The 24,807-nt window shown below is 45.9% G+C and overlaps 1 protein-coding gene and 1 non-coding gene across 2 annotated transcripts in view; one reads left to right on the top strand and one right to left on the bottom strand.

The window, feature by feature from the left end:
* Kap-alpha3 (karyopherin alpha3) overlaps positions 1-12,899 on the bottom strand; it is a 62,735-nt gene extending 49,836 nt beyond the window's left edge. The window contains exons 1-3 of the mRNA XM_050188497.3: positions 12,733-12,899; positions 5,729-5,934; positions 4,247-4,342 (exon numbers count right to left, since the gene is read on the bottom strand). Coding sequence (XP_050044454.1) covers positions 4,247-4,342; positions 5,729-5,934; positions 12,733-12,798 — 368 coding nt within the window. The 5' untranslated portion in view covers positions 12,799-12,899. The remainder of the gene's footprint in view (positions 1-4,246; positions 4,343-5,728; positions 5,935-12,732) is intronic.
* Positions 12,900-13,444: 545 nt separating this feature from the next.
* On the top strand, positions 13,445-13,517 carry TRNAV-UAC (transfer RNA valine (anticodon UAC)). Its single transcript has one exon. It is a non-coding gene; the product is annotated as a tRNA-Val (tRNA).
* The last annotated feature ends 11,290 nt before the right edge of the window (positions 13,518-24,807 follow it).

Below are 24,807 nucleotides of genomic sequence, written 5' to 3'. Positions count from 1 at the left end.
GCCAGCGATCAACATGTGAGCAATCTGCGAGCAGCACAGTTGGCGCTGTCCATTCGTGTTTTGGAAGGTTTGGGCGGCGTAGACCTACGGCACAGCCCATTCGTGTTCAGAGGAGTGGAAGGGCGACAGAAGAGAGGCGCACAGAGATAGTATAAATTGTATTATAGTACAAATTTTTTGAAATGGCGTTAATGGGTTTTCTCGCAAACAAATATTTCTAAGAAATTATGAAGGTTATGAAAAACATCTAAAGGTGTTTATTTTTATCCGAAACTTGTTTTTCTAACTTAGTTTCTGGACGCAGCAGTGGTGAAAAGAGTGCAGGCAACCAGGGCGCCAAGTTTGGCAAAGATGTCGCCAGCATATACCAGCGTATCTGGAGCTTGCTGCTCAGTTTATTTTGCCAGTTGTTTAATAAAGTTGATAAAATAACTACAATTAATATACTGTAGAGCCCGACTATATCAAACCCGTTTATATCAAATTATTCTGTATATCGAACAATTTCTGAACACAGTATAGTTACAATGAGTATATATAGCAAAAATTAATCTTACATCGAACAAAAATAGCAGCGACTCCCGACATATCAAACGTCAAGCGGTGGAAAGTGCCCCCAGAAGTTGGCTTTCCCTCGCGATGGCGGGACAACCCGGCGGTGCGGCTCGATCCAACCGCTCTCCCTACCGCGACTGCGCTGCCTCTGGCAAGCCGTCGACACAACCCTGCAAAAAATTATCCTGGCCCGGCCGCAGCGCTTGCTCAGACAGCCAATCAGAGGTTCTTGTGCCCTCGTCGTGCAGAATGGTGCAAGTGTGAGTTGTCTCGCTGCTTTTCCAGTTTATTGTATTTACGCCTTGTGGGCCTTCTTCTGCCGTGTTGCCGTGATGAAGTGGCAGAATTCGCCTTTCATCGTGAAGCTCTAAATCAAATCGGTTCGAACGTGATGAGAAGTCAAACGTTACCGCAGTGTGCAAGATTCCGAGGAGCACTCTCAGCACAATCTTGAAGAATACGGGGGAGATTGGGGCGAAAGCGACCAAACTCGCGAACCGGTGCCCGTGGCGCCCGACGCCTACATACGGAGGTGTACAAGTGGTTCATGTGAAATTGCTTCAGACGTACCAGCTTCTGCATGCTCGGTGATGACTGAAAATTCTGATGAATGCGACGAAGCCGTTGCCGATGCTGCGAAAGTTTGGAGCGAGCTGTCAGAATGTCCGGAAGCCATTGGCTAATCAACAGTCGACGAGCTTGCGAGTGCAGATGACGGTGTCGCGACTACGGGAGAGCCCGAAAACGAAGATTACATTGCCGACATCGTACTGAGCACAAGTGAAAGTGGGCAGAATGAGGAAAGCAACGACGGTCCTCCGCCCACATCCTCCGAGGCGATTGGTGCACTTGCACTAGTCCGGTGCTTCTGCGCAAATGCGGAAGGCTGCGGCTTCAGCTGCTCCGACTCCTTGGACAATGTGGAGAAGCGCGTGCGTCGCAGGCAGCTAAATTGCCCAAGCAGAAGAAAATACAGGACTATTTAATGGGAAACTAAGCTAATTTCATTAATAAAGTGATTTTATAAATGGTATGTGCTTTTATGACATCCAATTCTTTAGCAGGCTTATAGCGAATTACGCTCTATATCGAACTGATAGGCGTTTTTTTTTTCCGAGTTCGATATAGCCGGGTTCAACTGTATTTGCAAACTCCACCCATACCATTTATGCAGTTTTGCCGAATGTCTATTTTTATTTTGAAAATCGTGCCTTACAGACTACAGTCAACGCTCGATTGTTCCGACTCCCTAGGGCACAATAATGAAAAAAAGAAAATCGGGCAGTTCGAAAACACGAATGCATGCTTTTTACTGCCCCCCCAAGGGATCAAATTTCCACAGACACGTCCGAAATAGCTCTGAATGCCTGCCAGTACACTTATTAGACATATCGGTGCTCTTACTCTAACAGAAGACAGCGAGTGCACGTGTGTATAATTAAGGAATACATACTGTGTCCTGTGACAATTGCCTCTTCCCACTTTTGGTATGCTTTGCCATAATAATGCGCACATGCTTCACCGCATAACACCGCTATACAGTGCAGTCCACTTATAACGATACCACATATAACGATATATCGGTTATAACGATGGGTCGACATGAGAGTGTCATTTTATGCATTATGTCTATGGGGAAAAAAACCATTTATAACGATAGGTTATTCACCGCATATCGGATATAACGATCAAAATTTTGCAGTCTGGACGGCGTTTTCCGTGCCAAATAATCGTAACGTTTGCGTTGCTTAGTTCCCTGAAACGAACGATGTCGAGACGAGGCGATGTTTACCTCCGTAAGTTCGTATCTGCCGCCATTACCGCGCAGCGCGTCTCGCCCCGCCCGCGCACGAGTAGGCGCAGCCAACGTTGGCGCAGCGCGCCACAAGATGGCGCTAGCTGCTTCATGCGCGTCGGCCACAGTCGCTCCGAAAGAGAGTGAAAGAAAAAAAGAAGCGACAAGCAAAGCGGCGCGGTAGCGCCCGTCCCGCGTCTCTCTCGCGATAGCAGGCTGACGCCACCGAAGCAGCGTGCAACTAACAGTTCAACCCAGTTCGAAGATAGCGCCGACAAAGCGCAAAGCTGTGTCGCTTGACACGAAGATGGATATTTTGCAGGACTCTCGATGCGGCTTCAAGGTGAGCGCCCTCGTGAAGAAGTATGAGCTCGTCCAGTTAACGATATCAACCATCTTGAAAACCGGGAGCACCGCGATTGTGAAGGCAGGAGCTATCAGCGGCCATTCCGATCAGCGGAAAAGGGTTTAGAGATCCCTTGTACGCCGATGTTGAAGAGGCGCTTTACCAGTGGTTCATCACCAATGGCTTAAAGAAGTCGGGCTTTGTGCGTAAGGACGAACTTCCCCAACCCGCCGAGACCGACCCGGTGGAAGTCGCTGACATAACCGAGCTCTGGGAGCTCGTTCCTACTGGTGACACAGGTGGTGTGTCGAAGGAAGAGTTTTTGACTGCAGACAGTGCTGCCTCGTTCTGCGATGAGGTCACCGACGAGGCGATCGCCGAAGATGTGCTGTCTCGACAGACGCAAAGTTATGCGACGGTGGCGACGGCATCAGCGACAGTGACAACGAGATCGACAGTGGCTCCTTGACCTCGACCACGATGTCCACGCAAAGCGCACTGTCGTCGATCGACTCCTTAATTGATTTTATGCATGCTAAAGGATTGCCGCCAGTGTTCGCGCAGCAGCTGGAATCCATGCACACCGCGGTTGTGAAGCTGAAGCTGCCGCAAAAGCAAGTGCAGATTTCGGACTATTTCGGCGCGCCTAATCCTTGACACGGTCATTGGCGCTACAAATAAAGTTTGTTTTTCACGGCCTACTGTATACATCATCTATTCTTTAGAGCAAGTAGCGAATTCGAGTTCAGAGCTGCAAAGGTAAAGAGCGCAAACCCGTTTAAAAAAAATTTTTTTTTTTTTTTGATAACTGCAGTCCAGATATAGCGATCATCGGTTATAACGATCATATTTTTCGTCTTTATCGATATCGTTATAAGTGGACTGCACTGTATTAAGATGAAGCTGTCTTTCGGGAATCAGCATTATGCAACGAGTCATGCTTTCAGAGCTTCGAAGCCTTCAGCGAGGATTAAAGGCAGAGTCGGCGCCATTGCTAACAGCAAGAAGCTCAGTAGCTAACATAACTAGGCCTAGCGTTGCCCCGTTGGTGGCTACGGCTGCCAGCGGCTCTGCAGGGAAGAGCACCTGTTCAAGGTTGCGAGATAACGAAAATGGCGGCAGTGGTGGCTTCAATCAATGCCGTTTCGGACTTGCGGTCATGGCAAAAAGTCTGAAAAACCGAACAGAGACGCATTTTTGCGTTCGAAATTCCAGACATTCTTCTAGATTGACTCTGTGGCGTATCATGGAGGTGCCGCAAAGGCATCTGAATTATCAGGCATGTCTGAAAAATCAAGCATCTGGAAGATGGGTCACTGACTGTATTAAACAGTAATTTGCGACCGTAAGTTTGACACTTCGAAAAGCACAAATATTACAGCTGCTCTCAAAGCGAATATGGAATAGCGCAATATTCGAAACTACTGTTCGAAAATCCCGATATTCCCGAAACACTGGTGTGTACACTTGCACCATTAAGCTAGAATAGGTCCAACAATATCACACCTGGCAACACCCAACAACCACAAAATGGAAAGGAGGATACTTACTTGTCATGCCTTCGTAAGGCTTGAACTAATATGGGGAGGATTCCGGAGTTGATCAGATCGTCAATAGGCGGATTACGATCGCTGGAGAGTAGCCTCCTGACAAAAGGAAACAACACACATTTATTAGTAATTTTCCATCTTAAGTTAGCACAAACCTATAAATGCTTATAAAACTGCTGTTGCACTTTGAAAATGCTTACAGTCGACTTCTATTAATTCAACTCCGATATATTCAATTTCCTTATAATTTGATCGCAAGTGAAGGTCCCGCCGTTACTCCTACATTTCTATCGGGACAACTATGGTTATCTTGAACCTGACATTTACCTTTACCAGATAATTCTAACTTGGCTTGTCAGCATGCAACTGACCCGACTGGTGACTAATAGTGGCGTCTGTCTTGGCAGTGCAGTGAATGCGTCAAAAACATGTAATCTTCGGTCAAAGACAGCCATTTACGGCCTACCACACGAAGATTTTAAACTGAAAATAGTAGCTCATGAATTATTAGAGTATTATCCGATTTTAAATGGCCCTGGAAACGTTTGCACCAAAAAACTTGCCAAGGCTTTTTGACATTTGATAGCGTTTACCCTTTAAGGCCTGGTCTCATAATTCTTACCAGCAGAACACAAATATGCTAATAATGTTGTCAATAACAATTTTATATATGGAAAGGTGGCAAAAAAACCTTTTCTAAACTAATTACAAAATTTTAAGTTACTAAATATAATTCCAAATGCAGTCGTCGGGATTTTGTTAGCCAACTTAATAGTGTAAAACGTCTAGTGACAGATTCTCCTGCACTTTACTTCGCATACACTTTTCCACAAGGTCACAATATTAGATAACAGCAATGAAAAAGATGCGAAATCAAAATAATTCATTTCTCTTAGCTGCTATGTGCATTCTACGCGGCCTTTCAGGAGAACTAATAGTAACAAAGTAGAGAAAGTGGGTATGAAATACTAATAAACATTATAGCAAATAAGATCACAGCATTCCATAAAATGAGAGACAGCAAAAGAACATGAAGACCGCACAAATGGCACAGCTTAGCAGCGCACAGTTGTGAAGGTGACACTGCATAAAAAGAAAGGGCCAATGACAAAATATATTCAAATAGCCCTGTTTCAGTACACTGCAGAAATATCAGTCTGCATAATCCACTCATACATTCGTGTAGTTCTATGTACCGAGAGCAATCGAGAGTCAATTCACTACCACACTGCACAAATTTTCTGTAAATCCATTTGATATCACTCAGTCCAAATAACATCCCAAACATTCCAATCTGCAGCCTACTTGTGTAGTTCTGCTGCAAGTCCGTAAAATATGCGCTGAAAGAATGATAACTTTGTCCATGTGAAGCAGCTATAGGTGCTAAAAAAACTGGATTAGCTACCAAGAGGAGAGGGCAGATCAACTACCCATTTAGAAAAACAGCATACACAGCACAGAAAAAAACAAAGCGGCAATCACCTGGCTGACTGGACTGCACTGAGCTGGACATTGGGATCCCCACTGCTTGCATTAGCCACAATAGCCTGGAGGTCTGGGTGGCCCCTGTCAACTTCTTCATCATCCGTGGAGTCCACCTGGGGCACATTGCGTCTCTTGAGCAGCGACTCATCCCTCTTGTTCTTTCTCAACTCTACTGTCACCTCATTTCGCCGCCTTCGCATTTCCTGTGATGCAAAAGAAGCCAGGTTACAATGCAAACACACTGCAGCAACAAAGATGTAAACAGCAGTATCTTCAAAAGGAACACTACCAACAAACAGCAAGTTAGGAGAGAAATTTATTCAAAATAATCTTAGACCATGCATTCCAAAAGAATACACGTTAAGAGATGACTGCAAACAAACTGAAAACACCCCGAATAGGCTTTGTTACAAAAACTGAACAATGCTTTTCAATATGTTAGAAGCAGGCTACACAAACTCAGCACTCAAGCTAAGCAAAGGCCGAGGCACAGCAGCAATCAGTGTAGTTCACACCACCAATTAAAAAAACAAAATCCATTCTTTTGCACAGACAACAGAAGCTCTGCCTCCTTTCTTAATCCAATATGCATTAAAGGGCCCCGGAAACGGCTCGGACAACTTTCGTAGACACGTAGGTTACAGCTAAAATTAATAATTTGCACCACAATTTGTGTGAAGCATCTCATATTAAGAGAGCTACAAACGATTACAAGTTACCCTCCTCCACAGTCATGCATTTTCTCCTCAACTCGTTCACCGAGCGATTGGGACCAAGCTCCGCCTTCACTGGCTCTGCGTCATATTGGCAAGTCATTTCAACTTCCGTTCTCTAGGAGCGAGCGTGCGAAGCTTCTTCAAACTCTCCGCCAGCTGCTTGGCAGTCAACCCCAAGCGAGAGCTATCGAAGCAGCATGCGTTGCAAGCATTCTGTCGCAGCACCGTATGTGTCTGGTATTCCGGTAACCACCAGCGAGCTGGGCATTTCGACGGATGGCTGGAGGCATAAACTCAAGTTGATGAAGGAACTTTAGCATTGATGTACATGAGCGACCCGATCGGTCTGCACGGTCCAGCCACCTGTTGGCACAGAGCTTAACCAGTCAAACAAAGCACTAATATTGCTCTAACCAAGTACAAAACATTTTAAACATTTACAAAAACAATGTGTTGATTCCACTCCTGCAAAAAATTTGCACCAGCAGCAAAGAAGAATACATTTCGTTACTGCTACTGTATGTGGTTGAGCTCTGTGCCACCAGGTGGCTGCACCGCGCAGACCATTCAGATTTGCGCTTCTGCTCATCGCCACGGTCAAACGGCCAGGCCCTGTCCCCTTGTGCTTGCGTTTACCCGAATACCGGACTCGCAAAATGCTATTGCGGTAGTAATCCTCCAGTGTAAAGTGACGGCTGCAAACACGCAAATCCTGGCGCCGATCGGATAGCGGCAGTTCGATGTGCTGCAGCCAGTCCACTCATCTGCTGCCTTGCGGAGGGACACGATGTCGCAGCTTGACATATTGCCAGTCACTATGTTTGCAGTCCACAATGCAACGAAGTCGAATCATGGTGCACGCGAAAAAGACTGAAACCGACTCTGACCGTGGAGCTCTGGTCAAAATGGAGCACGTAACAAGCAGACGACGCTGTGTGCTGGAAGTGCTTAAATGTAGTGAGAAATTGTTCTTGTGCATTCTCTTTGTTACTTTTTTTTATAAAAACAAATTAACTAACATTCCAACTATTACAAACAACATTTGTTCACTATAAAGTTGGGAAAATTATTGATGACGCGCCCTGGGCAGCCAATCAGATAGCTCGCCCTACTATCGTCATGGGAGTAAATGACGTCAAATGGGTAGGGGCGGCTTAAAATTCAGCTGAGCGATGTGCTGCAATCGGCAGCGATGTACATTTTTAAAACCTTATAATAAATTACACGCTTCATGTGGAGCACTTAAATGCATCAATGATCAGAAGGACCTACTCTAACAACTCGGTAGGTTTGTACAAAATCGTTTCAGGGTCCCTTTAATACATGCCACTCTTCTGCTTTTGCTCTCAGCCTGTAAGGCACAACTTGTTAATTCCTAGAGCACTAGATCCACCACCTATATGGTGGCATTTAGTTTGGTGTGAAAATGTTTCACCAGTTGAGTTAGAGAAAAATCAATTTGTGGATTCTGCATATTGTTTACTTCCGTTTTCATTTCTACTGCTAAGCCAGTGTAACTATGATGTAGCCATGAAAAGCAACATGCAGCATGGCATTTTCAGAGATCTTTCATTTTTCTGTAGGAAAACTGCTAGATGCCTGCTAAGACCTTACTTTTTTTTTTAACTGCTTATTCCTATTCAAATTTTTTTAACACTAGGTAGTTAAGTCATTATATTCAGGCATTGCTAACATTTGTAAACGTCACAACGATGTGTGGGGATTTCAGCAGCACCTCAGCCTCCTGCTTCAACATTACTTACTGGCACACCGAACCCCTTTGCTGTTGGCAAAGCCCATCATCCAATATTTTGCAAGTGTTGTCTACCAATCTGCTCTGATATATTGCACCTTACCCCCGAATGCAGAGATCTAACTTGGATCGGGCTTGGACTTGACTTGATGAAGTCGGCCCGAAGCAAGAGGCGGACTTCAAAACGACCAAGTCGGCTTTCACGTTTCATAGACGCTCAAGCTGACTTGCTTCGTCAAGTCAAGACTGTGCTTCAACGCAAAAGCAGGTTGCTCGTCTGTGTTCGAGGTTAACAATACATTTATTAGCGTAAGGCACGTTTTATAGCAAAAAAGTATGTATCTTTCCAAATTTCCACCAGGGCATAAGTGCTGAAGTATAGTTTGCGTAAACTTATTCCATCTGGCTACGTCCGCCGCTGCGATGGGCAGTGTTGCTTGCGGAAAGCGCGCGTTCCCGGCGGGTTTAGGTGGTCTTCAAATTTCGGTGTTTTGGCGCGCTTTTTGAGTTGCAGGTTTCACCATTTTTTCAAGTCGCCGCTACACTTTTAGGCGACAGTGTATTTGAGTGCAAATCAATTTTATCGTCACATTTATTTTGGTTTTAGCTTATCTTTAACTCAGAGGTCTTGTTGCATGTTTGTTGCCGTAGAGAAGCGAACGAAATGGTTGGTTCATTTCGTTGGTTCGTATGGCGGTCTTTAAACGGCCTTTGTTCTCAATTGCGGCAAGGCGCTCATGCGCCGTCTGGGCCAGCAACCGGATACAAGAGGCCGAGACGAGGCATACGGTCGGTTTCTGAGGGAGCTCGCGCGTCCCTTTTCGCCTATAGGCATTCCAGGAGGAAGGCGACGGCCCGTGTTCTGCTCGGGCTACGTGACCCTTTGAAGAAAAAGCCAACCTATTCGAACGCACTAGGCCAGAGTCACAAACAAGAAAAAAACTGCAACATGTGCTGCGAACGAAGAGTACCGAGCGCCGTTGAGTCCCCTGCCCGGACCCATATGGGTGACAACACCCGATAAAAAAAAAAAAAAAAAATAAGTAAAATGACACGTGCAAACGATTTGTCTGCTTCGCATGGAGGGTTTGTCGAGAACAACGAGAGGGAGAGTGCAGCACAGTCGTAGACATCGCAAATTGGCAGTGCGTGTCGTCTGCTAGAAAAGTGTCGTCTGTTAGGAAAACAAGTTGTGGGGCTCGCGTGATGGCCGCGCGCCGCATTTGGTACGAAATTGCTGTTCTGTCAACAGGCTTTGACGCTGAAATGTCGCACTCACGTACGGTCTCCTCCCAAGAGAATGCACCGCAACGCAAGACGGCAGCCCGTTTTAAAGAACACGAAAAGAGCCTGCCGACGACACTCCTGAACGACTACAAGCATATTGTGGAATGCAAGAAAACTGATGTCGCTTCGTTGACCAAGAAGAATCAGACATTGAAAGAAATAGCAAAACATTAGAATGCCAACCACGGGATTACGCGGCGCGATCACCTGCAAATGAAAAAATGCTGGACCAACCTGAAGCAAAAGCGGAAAGAGGAAGCTGCGGAAGAAAAGGGAAAGCGCCACAAAACTGGTAAGCGCACATGTTCTGCATGACTGACTTATTTGGGCTACATTTTATTATGTGTAGTCACAGGAGATGAGAAAATACACTCGCAATCAATCTTTCCGCGACTGCGGGAAGCGCACCAGCATCGGGCGCGGGTGCTTCGCGATGAGCAGAGTCACCTTTCCAACTGCGCGGCACACTGTTGAGTGAGGAATGCGGACCGGACCTCTGGTGACTGTTTGAAACGTGCCAGCGCCGTAAAACATCACAGCCATCAGCAACTGCAGCATGGGAGGCACACAGTCGGTCCTCTGTTGTCCCCGCTTACCCGGATAGGCAACATAGCGAGAAGTCGCACGGCGTTCTTCTTGAATCTGTAGCGACCGAGGAATTGTTCGTCGTCGTACAGCTCCATCGGATTCCCTCGGTCACGTAGGGTGGGTCACGGAATTTTCTGCAAGGGCTGTGTCTCTGAAAATGCTGTAGCCATGGCGTAGCAAGCAAACTCGAAAGCAGCTAACCTCCGCGCGACGTCCATTCAGGAGGCTGCCATGTTGGAATAACACACGAAGTCAGTTTCAAGCTAGCCCGGGAGCAGACTTCAAACTTGAGCGGTCTTCGACGCAGCCAAGTCGTTCGCAAGTCGTCCGCAAGATCAAGCACGATTTACGACGCGCGGCGAAGCTGTCTTGAGACTGCCAGAAGTCAAGTTCGAGCCAAGTTAGATCTCTGCATTCGGGGGTTAGTGTCACTTTGAATACAGCTGGTTCCTACAAGACATGAAAAGCAGCAACTGACACAGAATGCATTTTGCAGGTTATTAAGCACAAATTTGAAATCAGATTGAATTATGATATCGATGAACAAAGATTCAAAAGCAGCACACATCTGGCAAAGTGTGTGATATACCAAGCGGCAAGGTTCACTTGTGTTTTTGTTACTGCATGTGGCTTATCACCGAAATAGTACTGCTCTTTAATGTCACAAACAGTTGCAGAAGTTTTGTCACAATCAAACAAATAGCCAAGTTACAATTAAATATTTAGGTACCTGAGTTTGCAACAGATGAACTCATTCAGTGCACAAACCTAGCATGCAAAAGCCTTATGAAGACATTTAAGATACATGCAGCGGCACGAGTGTAAATATTGTTTGTGACAAAATTTTAAGATTAAATGAAGCTGAGTCCACCTAAGCCTTCGTAATGAAATAAACTGTTCTTGCCAAAACATGGTATATTCAGGATGTACCAACACCTAGGATTTGGGGTCTATCTGGTGCTTAATCATTGCATATGAACATTTTGTAATAAAAAAGCATATGCACCACAGCATATGGAAATCTTTGAAAATATTGTTTGTCGATAACAGTACACAGGGTGCAAGACTGCAAGAAAAATTGTGTATAACTCAATTTCTGTATGTCACTGTGCTGCAAAGGTGCGTGATTTTCACAGCTCTCCAGCTTGTTCTTAAGGCCACGCAAATCATTAACAGCATTGGCTAATTTTATTTGTGGCACTCGTCTGTTACAATGCTTTCACAGTGAAGCCATTAAGAGGTTGACAATTCCACACAAAGCATGTTGGACTTGAGATCTACCTCCTTGACATTCAACTGCCACATTTAGGATGCAGCTAGCGACAAACATATTTCAACAGCTCAACAGCACATTGTCCAACAACGAAGTGTGCAGCAATGGGTTAAGCATCTCTCAAACCACTTATCATGAAGCACAATCTCTTGCAAGACACAGCAATGCCCTAATGTGATGCCGAACAACAAATGCATTGCAAACATCCAGCAGTTTTACTAGCTAAAATGCAAGTGTCCACTCATTTACTCACACATGCCCAACGTGGTGTTGCCGAGACATTTACAAACACATTTTTAACAGCGTATGTATCATTCTTTTTTAGTAGGTCACATTTAATAAGTAATCGCCGCGCGCCTCTGCTACTGCTTTAGGAACTCATCGGTTGGTTTACCGTGCGATTTTTCGCAAAAGCCCCTTGTCTCGCGAGCCAAGTTCAACGAAAAGCTGTTGCAACCGCTATAACCAATTCAAGATGCGTACTCCATTCGCCGCGCCACGGCGCGCTGTCACAACTCCGCGATATGCACCGCCTCCGACAATGGACCGCGGCGTGGACATCAACGCTGCGCACTTGCATATGCACGTGGTAACGCGACCAAGTCATTCTACCATACCAGCAAACAGGAACAGATCAATTTTACTTTATTTAATAACGGCTTATCGAACACTAATTTTCGAACCGTAGCTAAGCACTTAACGCGCCGAAGTACCTTCAACGCTGCGACTCGAAAAAAAAAAAAAAATAGGAAAAACATTGGTAGACATAGTGGGTCAAAAAGCAAGAACTTCTGGAAGGCAACTGCGTACACGCTACATAAACAATTCGTCGAGTAATTTCATGCAGTCAGATATGTCAAGAACAGCTGCCTGAAGCCGGATCGGCTAAACCCAAAAACGAACCAAAACGCGCAGTCGATACATCAACCACCACGGGCCCTTCGCATGATCCGTCTCGGACATTCACACCACGCAGGAATGTTACCAAAATGCGACAACCGGTAGCGTGTGATGCAGCTAGGTTACGGAACATCGAATTAACATAAGGGACGAGCACTTTTATAAAAAAAAGTGAACTTTCAAGCGAAGAGTATACCCGCAACTCGTACAGCGGACCAAGTTTTGCTTTGAACTATCGGATAGGCCTAATAGAGACAAGTGACCTACGCTTTACAACACACACTGGCCACACCATAAGAAGTCAGCTAGTAAAAACCTTGTTTTGGGGGCCAACATCACGGTGAATTACGCTAGCGTCACTAAGGCGCTCGTCAGGTCGTTCACTCCATCAATGCGAGCAAGCGCTTTCACTAACACGGTAAAGCAGTTAGGCCTAGGGTTGTGCGTGTAAAAACGTTGTGTGCAAACGATGATAAGCACTTACTTCTTGATCCTTGCCCTTGTTTTTAAAGTGCTGCAACCTCGATTTCTGTAGGCCATCTGTAGCCATTCTGGCTTCTTTGATTTAGCCGCGGCAGTCTTTGAAAAACGGAGGCTTGCAGAACCAAACACGTCTTTCAAAATGCCGGTCTGCACTTCTTTGATGACGTCACAGATATCTGAAAGCTGCGAATGCCAATGTGGAATTTTCTTTCTCGTAAAACGACGTGCAATTAAATCGGAAAAAATACGCTAAGTGAAAGAATGCCAAAACAAAGGCGGCGCAAAATCGTTTAGCAATGAAACACTATCGAGCAGCCACGGCGCAGCACTCATCGTGCCTTCAGCCGGAGCACCAATTTTGTATAACGTATAAAAATGACAATTGCTAGCGCTAAGACTGAAATCGTTTTAATTTTCTGAAATTCCTGCATAATTTTGTATTGGCTTACATGTATACATGCGATAGCGGCCAGCGTAGCAGCCAAGCTGCGATACGCGCTGACTACTGCCGCGCACGGTGGCTGTTGCGTTCTGATTGTGTTTAGACCGTTTTAGGCTAATAACTCGACATTGTACATAGTTGAAATAAAACGTTGCGTTTGTTTTTGCCTTGCACGGTAGTCAGTGCATTCATAAAACCTAAAGTTAAATTTTATCAACATGAAAGTTTAGAAAATGTTTTATATAATGTCAGAATACTGCAACGCACAGCTGGTTCCGTAGTGTAGTGGTTATCACGTTCGCTTTACACGCGAAAGGTCCCCGGTTCGATCCCGGGCGGAACCATTACTTTTATGCTTTTCTTTTTAGCGCTTTTTCTTTTATTTGGTCATTTCGACCGTCTTCGTGGTCAGACTTCAACAAGCCGCTACAAAGGCGCCGATTGTTGTTGCCTTCAAGAGAGAGAAAGGAAAGGCAGGGAGGAGTGGTGAGTTAGCGCTCGTCCTTGTTTCTTTCTCTGCTTGTCCTCGTGCCTCCGCGCAAACTTTTTTTCAGTACGCATTTCAACCAACTAGCCTAACTTTCTGCACTCCTAAGGCTAATCAGAGGCGAATTTCTGATTTGCTACCCTGCACTGGGGTGGGGAATATAGGGGTTGCAAAGACGACAAGGAGCGAGAGGAGAAAAAGAAGGAACAAGAAAGAAAAAGACAGAAAAGGCGTTTAAACCACAGGCATTAACACCGGCCGGTCGATGTCAAGAAGCGCAGGAGCGCTTGCACGGCCTCCTGATGCAATGCAAATCGCGTCGATGTTTTCGAATTCTTTGTGCCGACAAGGCTGGTCGTCCAACTTGTTCGGCACGACATATGGCACGTTCCTTCGAGGGGAGCCATGCGAAGGGCACGTGCTGCGCTCGTCGCCCGAAACCAACATAAGATCCTTAGATAAAAAAAAAAAAACTTCGATGCGAACGTAGTTCTCACAAACTTATACGAATTCTAGATATATGACATTTACAAAATTAAGTAAATAAAAAAAATTAAATAAATATTTCTTGAAATGCCACTAAACATCTATATGGCTGTTGCGGAGGTTGTGGAAACGGGCGTGGCCACCAGTACTGCGACCCCGCGGTCGACGGAGTGATTACGGGAGGTCGGGGAGGTAAACGTTACTTTGCCAGGGTCGTTATAGGGGTTAGGGCGGGTTAGGGTCCAAAAGCGTTACGTTCACCAAAATAGACGCTAAATAATGATTTGACCTGGCTTCATATATTAAAAAACTTATTTTTAAATAGATGGCAGTAAAAGGATGAATGCGACAATAAGCCACAAGAGCTCTGAGCGAAGTTGGAGAAGTTATTGGATGTCGTTAAATGTAAGAGTCGGTGGCTAAGTGATCGAGAGTGGCCGCGTAGTCCCGTGTAGTGTTTAGCGAACTTCGCCTGTGCCTGTGACAAATCGTGTTGACCAATAGCTTTGTGGAATGTGCTATGGGCACGTTGCAAGCGCTAGGCGGCGCCCTGTCTTTCCAACCCCTAGCGCCATCTGACGAATAGTTGCGCGAATGCGGTAGGATTACTCACGGCGTCAGCAGCTCGCGCTGCGTGTTTGGCGCCCTGTCAAACGGTAGCGATGGCGCGAAACAGCGTGCCGATATTAATTTTAACCGGGTTTCGGGAATTACAAGATCTTGACAGCGTTTTTCGTGAAAGGAATTTAGAGAAAGGAAGTCGTCTATGCTAAGTGGGGCAGGTCTACGACGTGAGGGAAGTGTTCAACTCGCACTGATCGGAAGTGACTGCTAGGTGTATTCCGCAAACGAAAAATAACGCACCAGCGAGATGCGGGAAGCTCAGCGTAAGTTACTTCGTTATCTACGGTGTGGACGCATGAAATTATAAGTGACATTGATTCTTGAAGATCGGCGACAGCAGACAAATCCTAGCGGGGAACTGGGATTGCCGTGCTGGCATCGCAGGGAAGTGCAAGGACGCCGCGGTAGTTTCCATGTACATACAGGACGGCAAATGCGAATCCAAAACATCTCATCCAAGAACGTGGGGCGTACGAACGACTCGTAAGACCTACCTGAGGTATTCCAACGTTGCTCTCCCCAAACACACACAAAAAAAGGTGAGGAACTTACCAGTTGTGTTAGACAACGCTGGGTAAATATTTTCGCCCAAGTTACTGGAAGTGCGATACTTTTATGATGCGATTTTTCAGTGCGTGCAAAGGAGGTTCCAATAAACCACGTCGTCAAAAAATTTGGTGATCTCAACTGTCCCTTAGTTGATATGCTGGGCGCAGAAGGGTGCATGCCAGCTCAGCCAGCTGCAATCCCTCCTCAAGTCTCTCAGCAAGCCCTAGCGCTGTTTGAATGGGAAAGGATTGGGAAAGAGTTCCACAGATTTACTGCGGTACAGTGTGGAAACAAACTACTTTGTTTGCTGCATATGCTGGTACGCACTACAGGTGTACCGTTGCAGCCATCATTGCTGTAAAAGCAAAGAATTCAGCGTTAACGCACTTGGCATAACGCCGGAACATAAAACAGCTTATGCCGTCGGACGAGCGCTATCCAGTGTTGACACCATTCTGCTTCATACGGTCGGCTTGGAAACCTGTAAAACTTTGTTGCTCGTGAGTTGGTGTACGTGCTGTTGCAGCCCACTACGCAACAGCTCGCGTTGCACTTCGACATTGCTCAGAAAAGGCAACAGCTACGCGCGAAACAGTGCACAGACAGGCTTTCCGAACGCAAGCGGGCCGGTCGTATCCTGCCGGTTCCGCGCTCGCCGCCGCGAGGGGCGCCCTAGTGGGCGCGGGAACTATGTTCGCAACCCTTCGCAACCTGACCGTTTTTTCGTAGGCGCCGCCATATTGTGAACGCAGTGGCGCCGCCTATGAGCAGCGCCATACTGGCTTGGGTGAAAGCGGTCTTTTGCATGGGATGTGTACGCTCGGCGGTAGGTTTTGGCGTTTGTTTTCGCGGTCGTGCGGCCTGTTGAGTATGACGTGCGTCTTCTACGTGGTAAACGGTTCTGTGAGACGTGCTGAAGTGGTTTAAGGCGTCATAGCCGGAATTTCTGCTGGCGTTGAGGTGGACGGAAGACCCAGCGCGATGTGAGCGCGCATATTTGAGCCTACAATCAGCCTCGGAGATCAATTGTGTATTTCTGAATGTTCCAATCACTAATGTTACCTTATTGCAGTATTATCCTTTATTTCTAAGCTGCGGTTTAGGAGCCATGAAACATACGCGGCGATCGTTCTGCTACGATAGGAGCTGTGCTGTTATACTTTGACAAGCGTTCAAAGTGTTCGCTGCAGGTTACATTGCGTGACTACTTGGTTGGATGGATGAGGTTTCCACCCATGAATAAAATAGTTTTGGACTAGTAATAGCAGCATACCTTACAGTCTGCATTAAGCTTGTCCAGTAAAGCGACCGTTTACGAACTGCGCGAGCGTCCTAAGCAGTAGTAGGTGCTGGATTACAGATATCTTTGTTCTGTATAGCGCATGGTCCAAGCATACGGCATCAGCGGGTATATATTTATAAACGTTGTGTTGCGTTAGCCCGTTTTCTCTTGCTTTTTAGAGAAAGAGGATGATAACCGAATTTTTCTTTTTCGGTTGTGTTCGTTCATTTCTCTACGACGCACTGACACTTATTACGGAAATTTTGCGCTCAAGAATAACCATCGCATTCTTTTTATGCAAGCCCTCTCATATATTATGGCTGTATACAGGCCAAGAAGGCAATTCCGAAGCACACAGCTTATATATGTATCGTGCTGGCTCACCAGCCGTAGTGATCGCTGTGTTGAGCAGCGCCATATGGTCCTCATGCAGCAAGGCTAGCGTAGACATATGGTAATTTCAAGCACACTAGACTTGAAATGTGTGAGAACGATGCCAGTGTATCACAAATATTTGATAGCGCTTGCCGCTCAGATATTTCATGGTTGCCTTAGGTTGGCCGTGCACAGCACGCGCTCTTATGTTTTACTCCCTACGCCAATCGATCAGACAGTGAGCTGATTTACCATTTAATGATGGTAATACAGACACGCTGGTTTCCTTTATTGATTTAAAATCGATATAAGCAAAATAGTAAAGAACACATACACGCACAGCGACTGATATTGCGCGTACACCGCGGCTCATTATGCGCGTCACATTTTTGCGCCCCCAAGACATAATTCCGCCTATAGTTGTTACCGATGCACCGAAAGGCTTCCCTGAGGACCTTATATGAACGAACATGGCGTAAATTTCACAAAGTACGATCTAAAACATCTCGAAATCGTTCCGCAGCACGCGACAGCAATACTTTCAAACAGCGCCGCGCCGGATCGCCCAAGCCAGAGAGGAGGAAAGGCTCTCCGCGCGCCCTGTCCTCCTCGCCCGATGAAAAAGGCTTAACATATCCAGATGCATGCGCAGGAGTGCAGGAGTCAACAGTATATCTCTTTAACTCAGGTTGAATGTGCCTACTTGAGTAATATGTAACACATATTGTTGGGTGTCTGGTTTCTTTTATTGTTAGTTCGTGTTTTTTCCCCATTTTTAGGTTTTGGTTCGTGTTGCTGTGTATGTAAATAAATTCTTTCAGAGTGGCTTCCTTGTTGCTAATAAATTTACAGAAGGCAGCGTTTTTCATTTTAATTGTGCATTCCTTTCTTGATCAGACAGCGAGTGAGTGTGCTTCAAAGGGTGTTAGATTTTATTGTCATAAGCAACAAAAAGGCATGCATAAACATATAGACTGCATGCTGGGGGTATTCTTTATAGCATGAAGGATATTATCATGCTGATAACTCTGTGCACAATAATTAGAAAGATCACATGATGCCTGGCTTGTCTTCTTGCCACCACGAAAGCTTGCCAGATGTATACCACAGGACAGCGAGGACACACACCATAGATCTCGGCCAGCCATCCCCAATTGTGGTCTTGACCTCCTACCACTGCAGACAAGTCCAAGAGACACAACGTGCATATTTTATCTGGTTAAATGTAGTATATGCTGCACAAAATCAGGCGTTATTGTTAACACAGATACGTATACCTGTGAGCCTCATAAACAATAATGTCAAAAGAAAGAGAATAAGACCAATTGAAGTGCACTCTTGGTATGACAAAAGACCAGTCTCTTGCAGAGTTAAGTGAACCATGCAGCAGCAACATATGATATGAAGCTGAACAATAATTTATTGATGTTCAGTTTGCCTTCATACAAGGGGACACCGAAGAATCCAAGAATAGCTTTTTTCGTGGAAAGTTGCACTGACAGTCTTGAAGCACAATACCCATTGCTAACAGAAGGCCTTCCAATTTAGCATGACATGGATGACGGCATATTTTTGGCAAGCAAGAAAGAAAACGGAGCCAGTTAATTATGGAAGATATGAATGCAGATCTGCAGAAGTTAGAAAAATGAACCAAACAGAATATTTTAAAAGTAAGTGGTTTAAAGACAAAAAATTGTTTTATTCCATGCCAGAAACCTGCTGTGGCTGCTTAGAGGCTATGGTGTTGGGCTGCTAAGCACGAGGTCACGGGATCGAATCCACCATGGCTACGGCGGCTGCATTTCGATGGGGGCGAGATGCGAAAACACCTGTGTGCTTAGATTTAGATGCACGTTAAAGTACGCCAGATGGTCAAATTTTTCAGAGACCCCCACCACAGCGTGCCTCATAATCAGATGGTGGTTCTGGCACGTAAAACCCCATAATTTAATTTTAATTTCCATGCCAGAAAAGCAAACGGAGGTTGAAAATGCTTTCAAAACGGATATTCCTTCAAGGTATACGTGTACGTGGTGACAGACAAGCTTTTCAGATCAAAATGTTGGGAACCTGGATGGAGCGAGGGACATGTACAGTAAAACAAGATGTACAAGATCAAAAATGAACTCCTTTCTTTAGTGATATAAAATTGGTCAGTGATGCTGTCTGGCTTCTCTTGTTCCATGGATGGTGAATACAAACTAACGTTTTCGAAAAAGCCGCGAGAAAAAGCGTACTAACGGGGAAAACTTACGATCCGAATAACCAAACGAATTTGACAGACTGTTGACATCTGCGAAGCGTCGCGCGGATCGTTGCGGCACGAGACGCCGACGCGCGTCCAGCTGGTGGTGCTCCAGCGGCCCGAGACGCGTTTTGTTGTTTTCCTACTGCGTAGTGTTTTAAGAGGGCGACGGGAAACCGAAGCGAAATCGAGCTGGTATGCGACGCCGGATGCCGCGCCCAAGCGAACTTGATGCCCGTGCACATCGCGCCGCCTGCAGCAGGGAACGGCGGCGTGCTTGGATTATAGCCTACTAAAAGCGTGCAGTACGCTACCAATGGCACTACGCACCACGCGCTGTAAAATAGATAGGTGAAGATGCTTATCGCAATAGGTTTGGTGGCGATAGCTGTGAATGCAGTGTGCAACGACTCGGGCGGAGATTTGCTGGTAGCGGAATAAGAAACTGCGCGCGCCGTCGTTTTCACGTGATACAGGCAGCTATACTGTTCTTGGCTGCGCGCGCCTCGCGCCTTTTCTTGTTCACGTAGGATCTAGCGGCCGGAATACGATCGCAGTCTGCAGCAGGGAGTGGCTGCGCGTTTCGGTCATCGCATGTTAAAAGCTTGCATTATACGCTACCGACAGCGCCACGCGCTGTGAAACAGATAGGCGAAGATTCTAATCGCAATAGGATATTGGAGGTGATAGTGGTGATAACTGGTAACGAGATAAGAAACTGAGTACGTGCAGGCGTTTTCACGTGAGACGGGCGGGCGAGTATTGTGGGGAAGCTGTCGTGGCTGGCAGATGTATACGGTTCTCGATCGCGTGCGCCTCGTGCAGTTTCTTCACATAGGATCTAGCGGCCGGAATACGTATCATATGATCACAGTTTGGCGACGTACTGAACGTTAGTGCCGAAAAATTTAGTTTTCCGGAAACGTATGAAACGGTAAAAATACGTAACTCTATATTAGGGCATTTTTTGTGTTCGCGATTGCGAATGAATTGACACCGGGAAGACGTACGTAACGGGAATATATCAATGAGGTTCTACTGTACTATATGCTATTCCTGTTGCGTAGTGACCCGCCGTGGTTGCTCTGTGGCTATGTTGGGCTGCTGAGCACGAGGTCGCGGGATCGAATCCCGGCCACGGCGGCCGCATTTCGATTGGGGCGAAATGCGAAAACACGTGCCCGTGTACTTAGATTTAGGTGCGCGGTAAAGAACCCCAGCTGGTCGAAATTTCCGGAGTCCTCCACTACGGCGTGCCTCATAATCAGAAAGTGGTTTTGGCACGTAAAGCCCCATAATTTAATTTTATTTTATTGCGTAGTGTTTTAAGAGGGCGACGGGAAACAAGAGATACCGAGCTGGTGGGCGATGCCGGATGACGCCCAAGCGAAACTTGATGCCCACATATATCGCGCCGCCTGCAGCAGGGAACGGCGGCGCGTTTGGATTATCGCCTACTATAAAAACATGGCACTACGCACCACGCGCTGAGAAACAGTTAGGTGAAGAGGCTTATCGCAGTAGGTTTGGTGGCGATAGCTGCGAATATGCGCCGTGCGATGACCCGGGCTGAAATTGCTGGTACCGGAATAAGAAACTGTGCGCGCTGTTTTTTACACGCACGTGGAGACGGGCGGCTATACAGGGTGCCCCACATAACTCGAGCCAAGAATTTAAATATGGAAAGCGCGTCGGAAGCGAATTGAATTGAACGCATACTATTCGCAATAGCCTGTAGCAGGCACGTACCGTGGAAGCGCCCCCCTCCCCCCTCCCCCGAAATTAAGACGCATACCTACCCCCCCTCCCCGCCCACGCCACCACTTCTCACACACATTCCTTAAGCGCCGCCAAATCAATGCGCCGCCCACGCACACACATTCCTTAAGCGCCGCCCACGCCCTCATAACCGCCAGCCACTGTTCCTTCGCGAGGCTGCAAATAATTCGTACTTCAAACTTTTTCTTACCCAAATAAGACGCTAACTACAAAAATAAAATTATTAGCGCGTGATGTTATACCTTTCCCCTCGCCTATTGTAATAGAATGGCGAATGCCTAATTCTTTATTGAACTGAAATAACATGCTTGCTATGCTACAACTATTTGTTGTGAAGTTTCACTTCAGTTGGCAGTGAAGTTGCATGAGTAAAATGGGTTCAGCAGTGAAATTAACTGCACCGCAGACTTTTGAAGAGTGAAATGCTCAGACTCCATACATTTTGTCCATGTCTGTTGCACACCTCATTGCTTCCGCCGATGAAAAGACCCTTCAAGAACAGCAGACACCCCGGAGGTATCAAGTACGACGCCATTTTGAAAAGGCCGCATGACGACGATTTTGTTTGCTTCTGTGATTGGTTGGCAGAGTAACACAACTCCGCGCGGTCCATGACGAGCACATCGAAATTGGATTTCACCGCTCTTTCTGCGCACGCGCGGGGAGCAGTGGTTGCGAGAGAGAAATGTGGGGACTTTAGGTGCTCAAAATTTCTCGTCGTTTAGGTACTATGGGGAAGAAAACCGTTTGCTCCGTTTGTCCCTAGCCGAGCTTGCAGCACAGAATCGACAGGATGCGTGGCCGGCAAGGCGAAAAAGCCGCGTCCGAGGTGAGTTTGTTGCTATTTTGTTGAGACGGTAGCATATTAAATTTTATAGTCGCAAGGGGATACGTTTGGAAGTGAGGTGTCTTCTCGGATGACTTTAGTGGCAAAGCATTACGTCGTGCCGATGCATTGTTCATTAGTGTCGATCAAGGTCAGCATACCACACACTTCAGGGGAATCGCGGGAACGGGAACAGTTTATGAATTAACTGCCGTGCCGATGCATTAGTTCTTAATGTAACTGAGAATACAGCACACTTGGAGGTTCGTGGGAATGGAAATCTTGTACTCTGTATGTGTAAGTACTAAAACTTGCGTCGCCATGCAATCTGAGCCGTAGTTCGTTGTGAGAGCTGTACAGCCACACTGGCAAAACACTACCCCTGCGGATGAATACGGAAGAAATGTATGCTAAAGAAAAATGGTCGTCATGAAAGTTCATAGCAGTAGACCTTTGTGAAAGCTGTACAGTAACACTGATAATGGCTAGTTAATAATCCCGGCTTTTACAATGTCTAGCTCATATAAGGGGCGCTCTATGTGGGCGAAACAAGGGCTCAGGTCGCTACAACCGCATGTGAAATAGCTCTGAATGCCTGCCAGTACACTTGTTCGGCGTCTCCGTGCTTGTACTGCGACAGGAGACGTGACGGCAAGTGGGCACGTATATCACAGTGGCCGCTTTCCACTATTGGTATACTTTGCCGCAATACAATGCGCATGCTTCTTTGCGCGACAATGTTGCCCTGCAGCGAAGCTGGCTTTAGGCAAACGGCATTATGCAACGCTCGAGCCATGTTGTCTGTCACTGCGGATAGAAAACGCATACACGTTCAAGCTATTTGAGCTGCATCATTTTGTCGATGTTTAACCCTCTGTACTAAATGAAGAGAATAACGTACGCCTGTGTGGGTGATTTAAAACATTGATAAAAAGCCTGGTAACATATGTGCAGTCAGTCAAAAAAAGTGCAATTCATTGATGACCCTCTGGAGGTGGATCCGCACCTATATAAGCACAGCCGGCTCATCAGTCACAAAGTAGGAGCTGAAGAGAAATTTTTAATGCTCATTACACGACATTGACAGCGATTCATTTGTGGTCAGCCAGTGACAAACGCATCGCACGAAACAGTGAGACTTCGTTTAATCTGCAATGCTTATGTGGCGAACAGGAGAGCAAAAGGTGAAAACAATGTTTTCATACAAGGCAAGTCATCCATGTAGTGGAATTGCATTTATCGTTGGTGTAGTGTTGATGCACTTTCTGAAGTCCAACCTTTAATGCAGCTTAGTTTCCGTTGGTGCAAGTGCTTCTACTGGAAACATCCATAATATGATTTATCAAATCAGGTTGCCGTCTTGTAATTTTTGAAATTTTCCTCTGGTCTTAAGTCTTTTCTGAATCTGGAAGAGCTGACTGATTGTACATTTAATCTCGAGATAGTTCACACACTTCCAGCAGCACAGGTTAGCACACTTTGTTGAGTGCAGATGAGCACTGCAAATTCAATCATTTTGATGAGGCACCGATCTAATGCCGCTCACGCTTGCCACAACACTTTTTCAACTTGTACTGTACTTGTTTCTTCCACCTTCCATTTACAGCATCAGGGCTAAGGCACAACAGCAAAAACATTTCTAGTGGAAAATGCTTGCTCCTTGGCATCTGATCTCCCCATTCATTTGCTACTTTCTTCAAATTTTTCTTTTTATGTGATGCTCTTGCCTTCTCACACCGTCAGACTTCTCCTTCATGCGTTTCCTTAATACTCCTTCTGTCTGCTTCTTGCACGACATACCGTGCATGCCTTCAGTCATGTCAAATTGATCGAAGCAGTCTTGTCCTTTTGTCTCTCTCCTCCAGACCTGCAGCTTTTGACCACTCCCCAGCATTATTTTGCTTCTTTTTGTGATAGTGCCTGGCTATCTGTTGCTGATGCCACACATTCACTTTGCAATGGTTTATTAGACCACATACATAAATTAGTAGCTGTATAAAACCTCGACCCTCCAGCACTTCCACAAAATTCATGCAGAAGTGGAAACACAGATTACACTTCATTCCTCACCACAGCTTACTATGTCTGCATCAAAGCTTGATATTACCTACACGTCTGCAATGTCTTTGTGTCTTCCTTTGTAGCTGTAGGTCACTGCATGAGCAGAAAAAGATTTTGTTACTTAAATGTTCATGTGCTTAAGTAGGCAATGTAGTGTACTTGATTTTCACAATGCTTAAATCAGTTGGTGGTATGCCTGCACTATAACATGCACCAACTGAACAGCATATCCAAGCAAGAAAATTGCTAGCCTATCACAGTTAGGTTGAGTCATTTGAATGAAAGTTGGGACAGTTTTTGTATGGGATGGCTGATGGCATTCAGGCTCATCATGTCAACCTCAAAGTGGAAGCAAAAACGCAGTACATGTATAAAAGATGAGCAGTTTTATTGGATTGTGGTGCTTTACATGCACCTCACTTCAAGCACAATGATGTAGTTACGTGTCACCTGTGTCAATATGAAGCCACTGCAGCTGGTGAGCAATGTGCTTGCAGATGGCACTGGCTACATTCCTTTGGAAAGGCATCCTCATGTTGCACAACATAGTGAAGATGAAGGCTTTTAAATTAATGTGTACTTTATTTTTTTATTTACCTCTCACCTACTGTTGCCAACACAAATGATGTCTCCTGGTAAGCAGAATGCCTGTGAACACTGCAAGGCACAGTGTCAGACAACCGTTCATAATCTTCAGCATAATACTGTAGAAGGCGGCCTTCTGGTTTGTATACATGAAAGCACCAGGAAAGCAAGCTAGATAGACTAAAGACTAGCTGACTTCACAGCTCTGTACAGCCTGTACTGTTTACAGAAAGCAAGTCACACTGGTCATGGGACCTATAGCAGCGGCATGCAAATAGAGGTTTGTATTGCCTGTAGTACATATACATAGCCTTTCTTTGAAAAATATGTTTGGT

This window comes from Dermacentor andersoni, chromosome 2 (genome assembly GCF_023375885.2).
Source record: "Dermacentor andersoni chromosome 2, qqDerAnde1_hic_scaffold, whole genome shotgun sequence".
NCBI lineage: Eukaryota > Metazoa > Arthropoda > Arachnida > Ixodida > Ixodidae > Dermacentor > Dermacentor andersoni.
The sequence above is the reverse complement of the archived record's forward strand: the minus strand, read 5'-3'. Positions and strand labels throughout refer to the sequence as shown.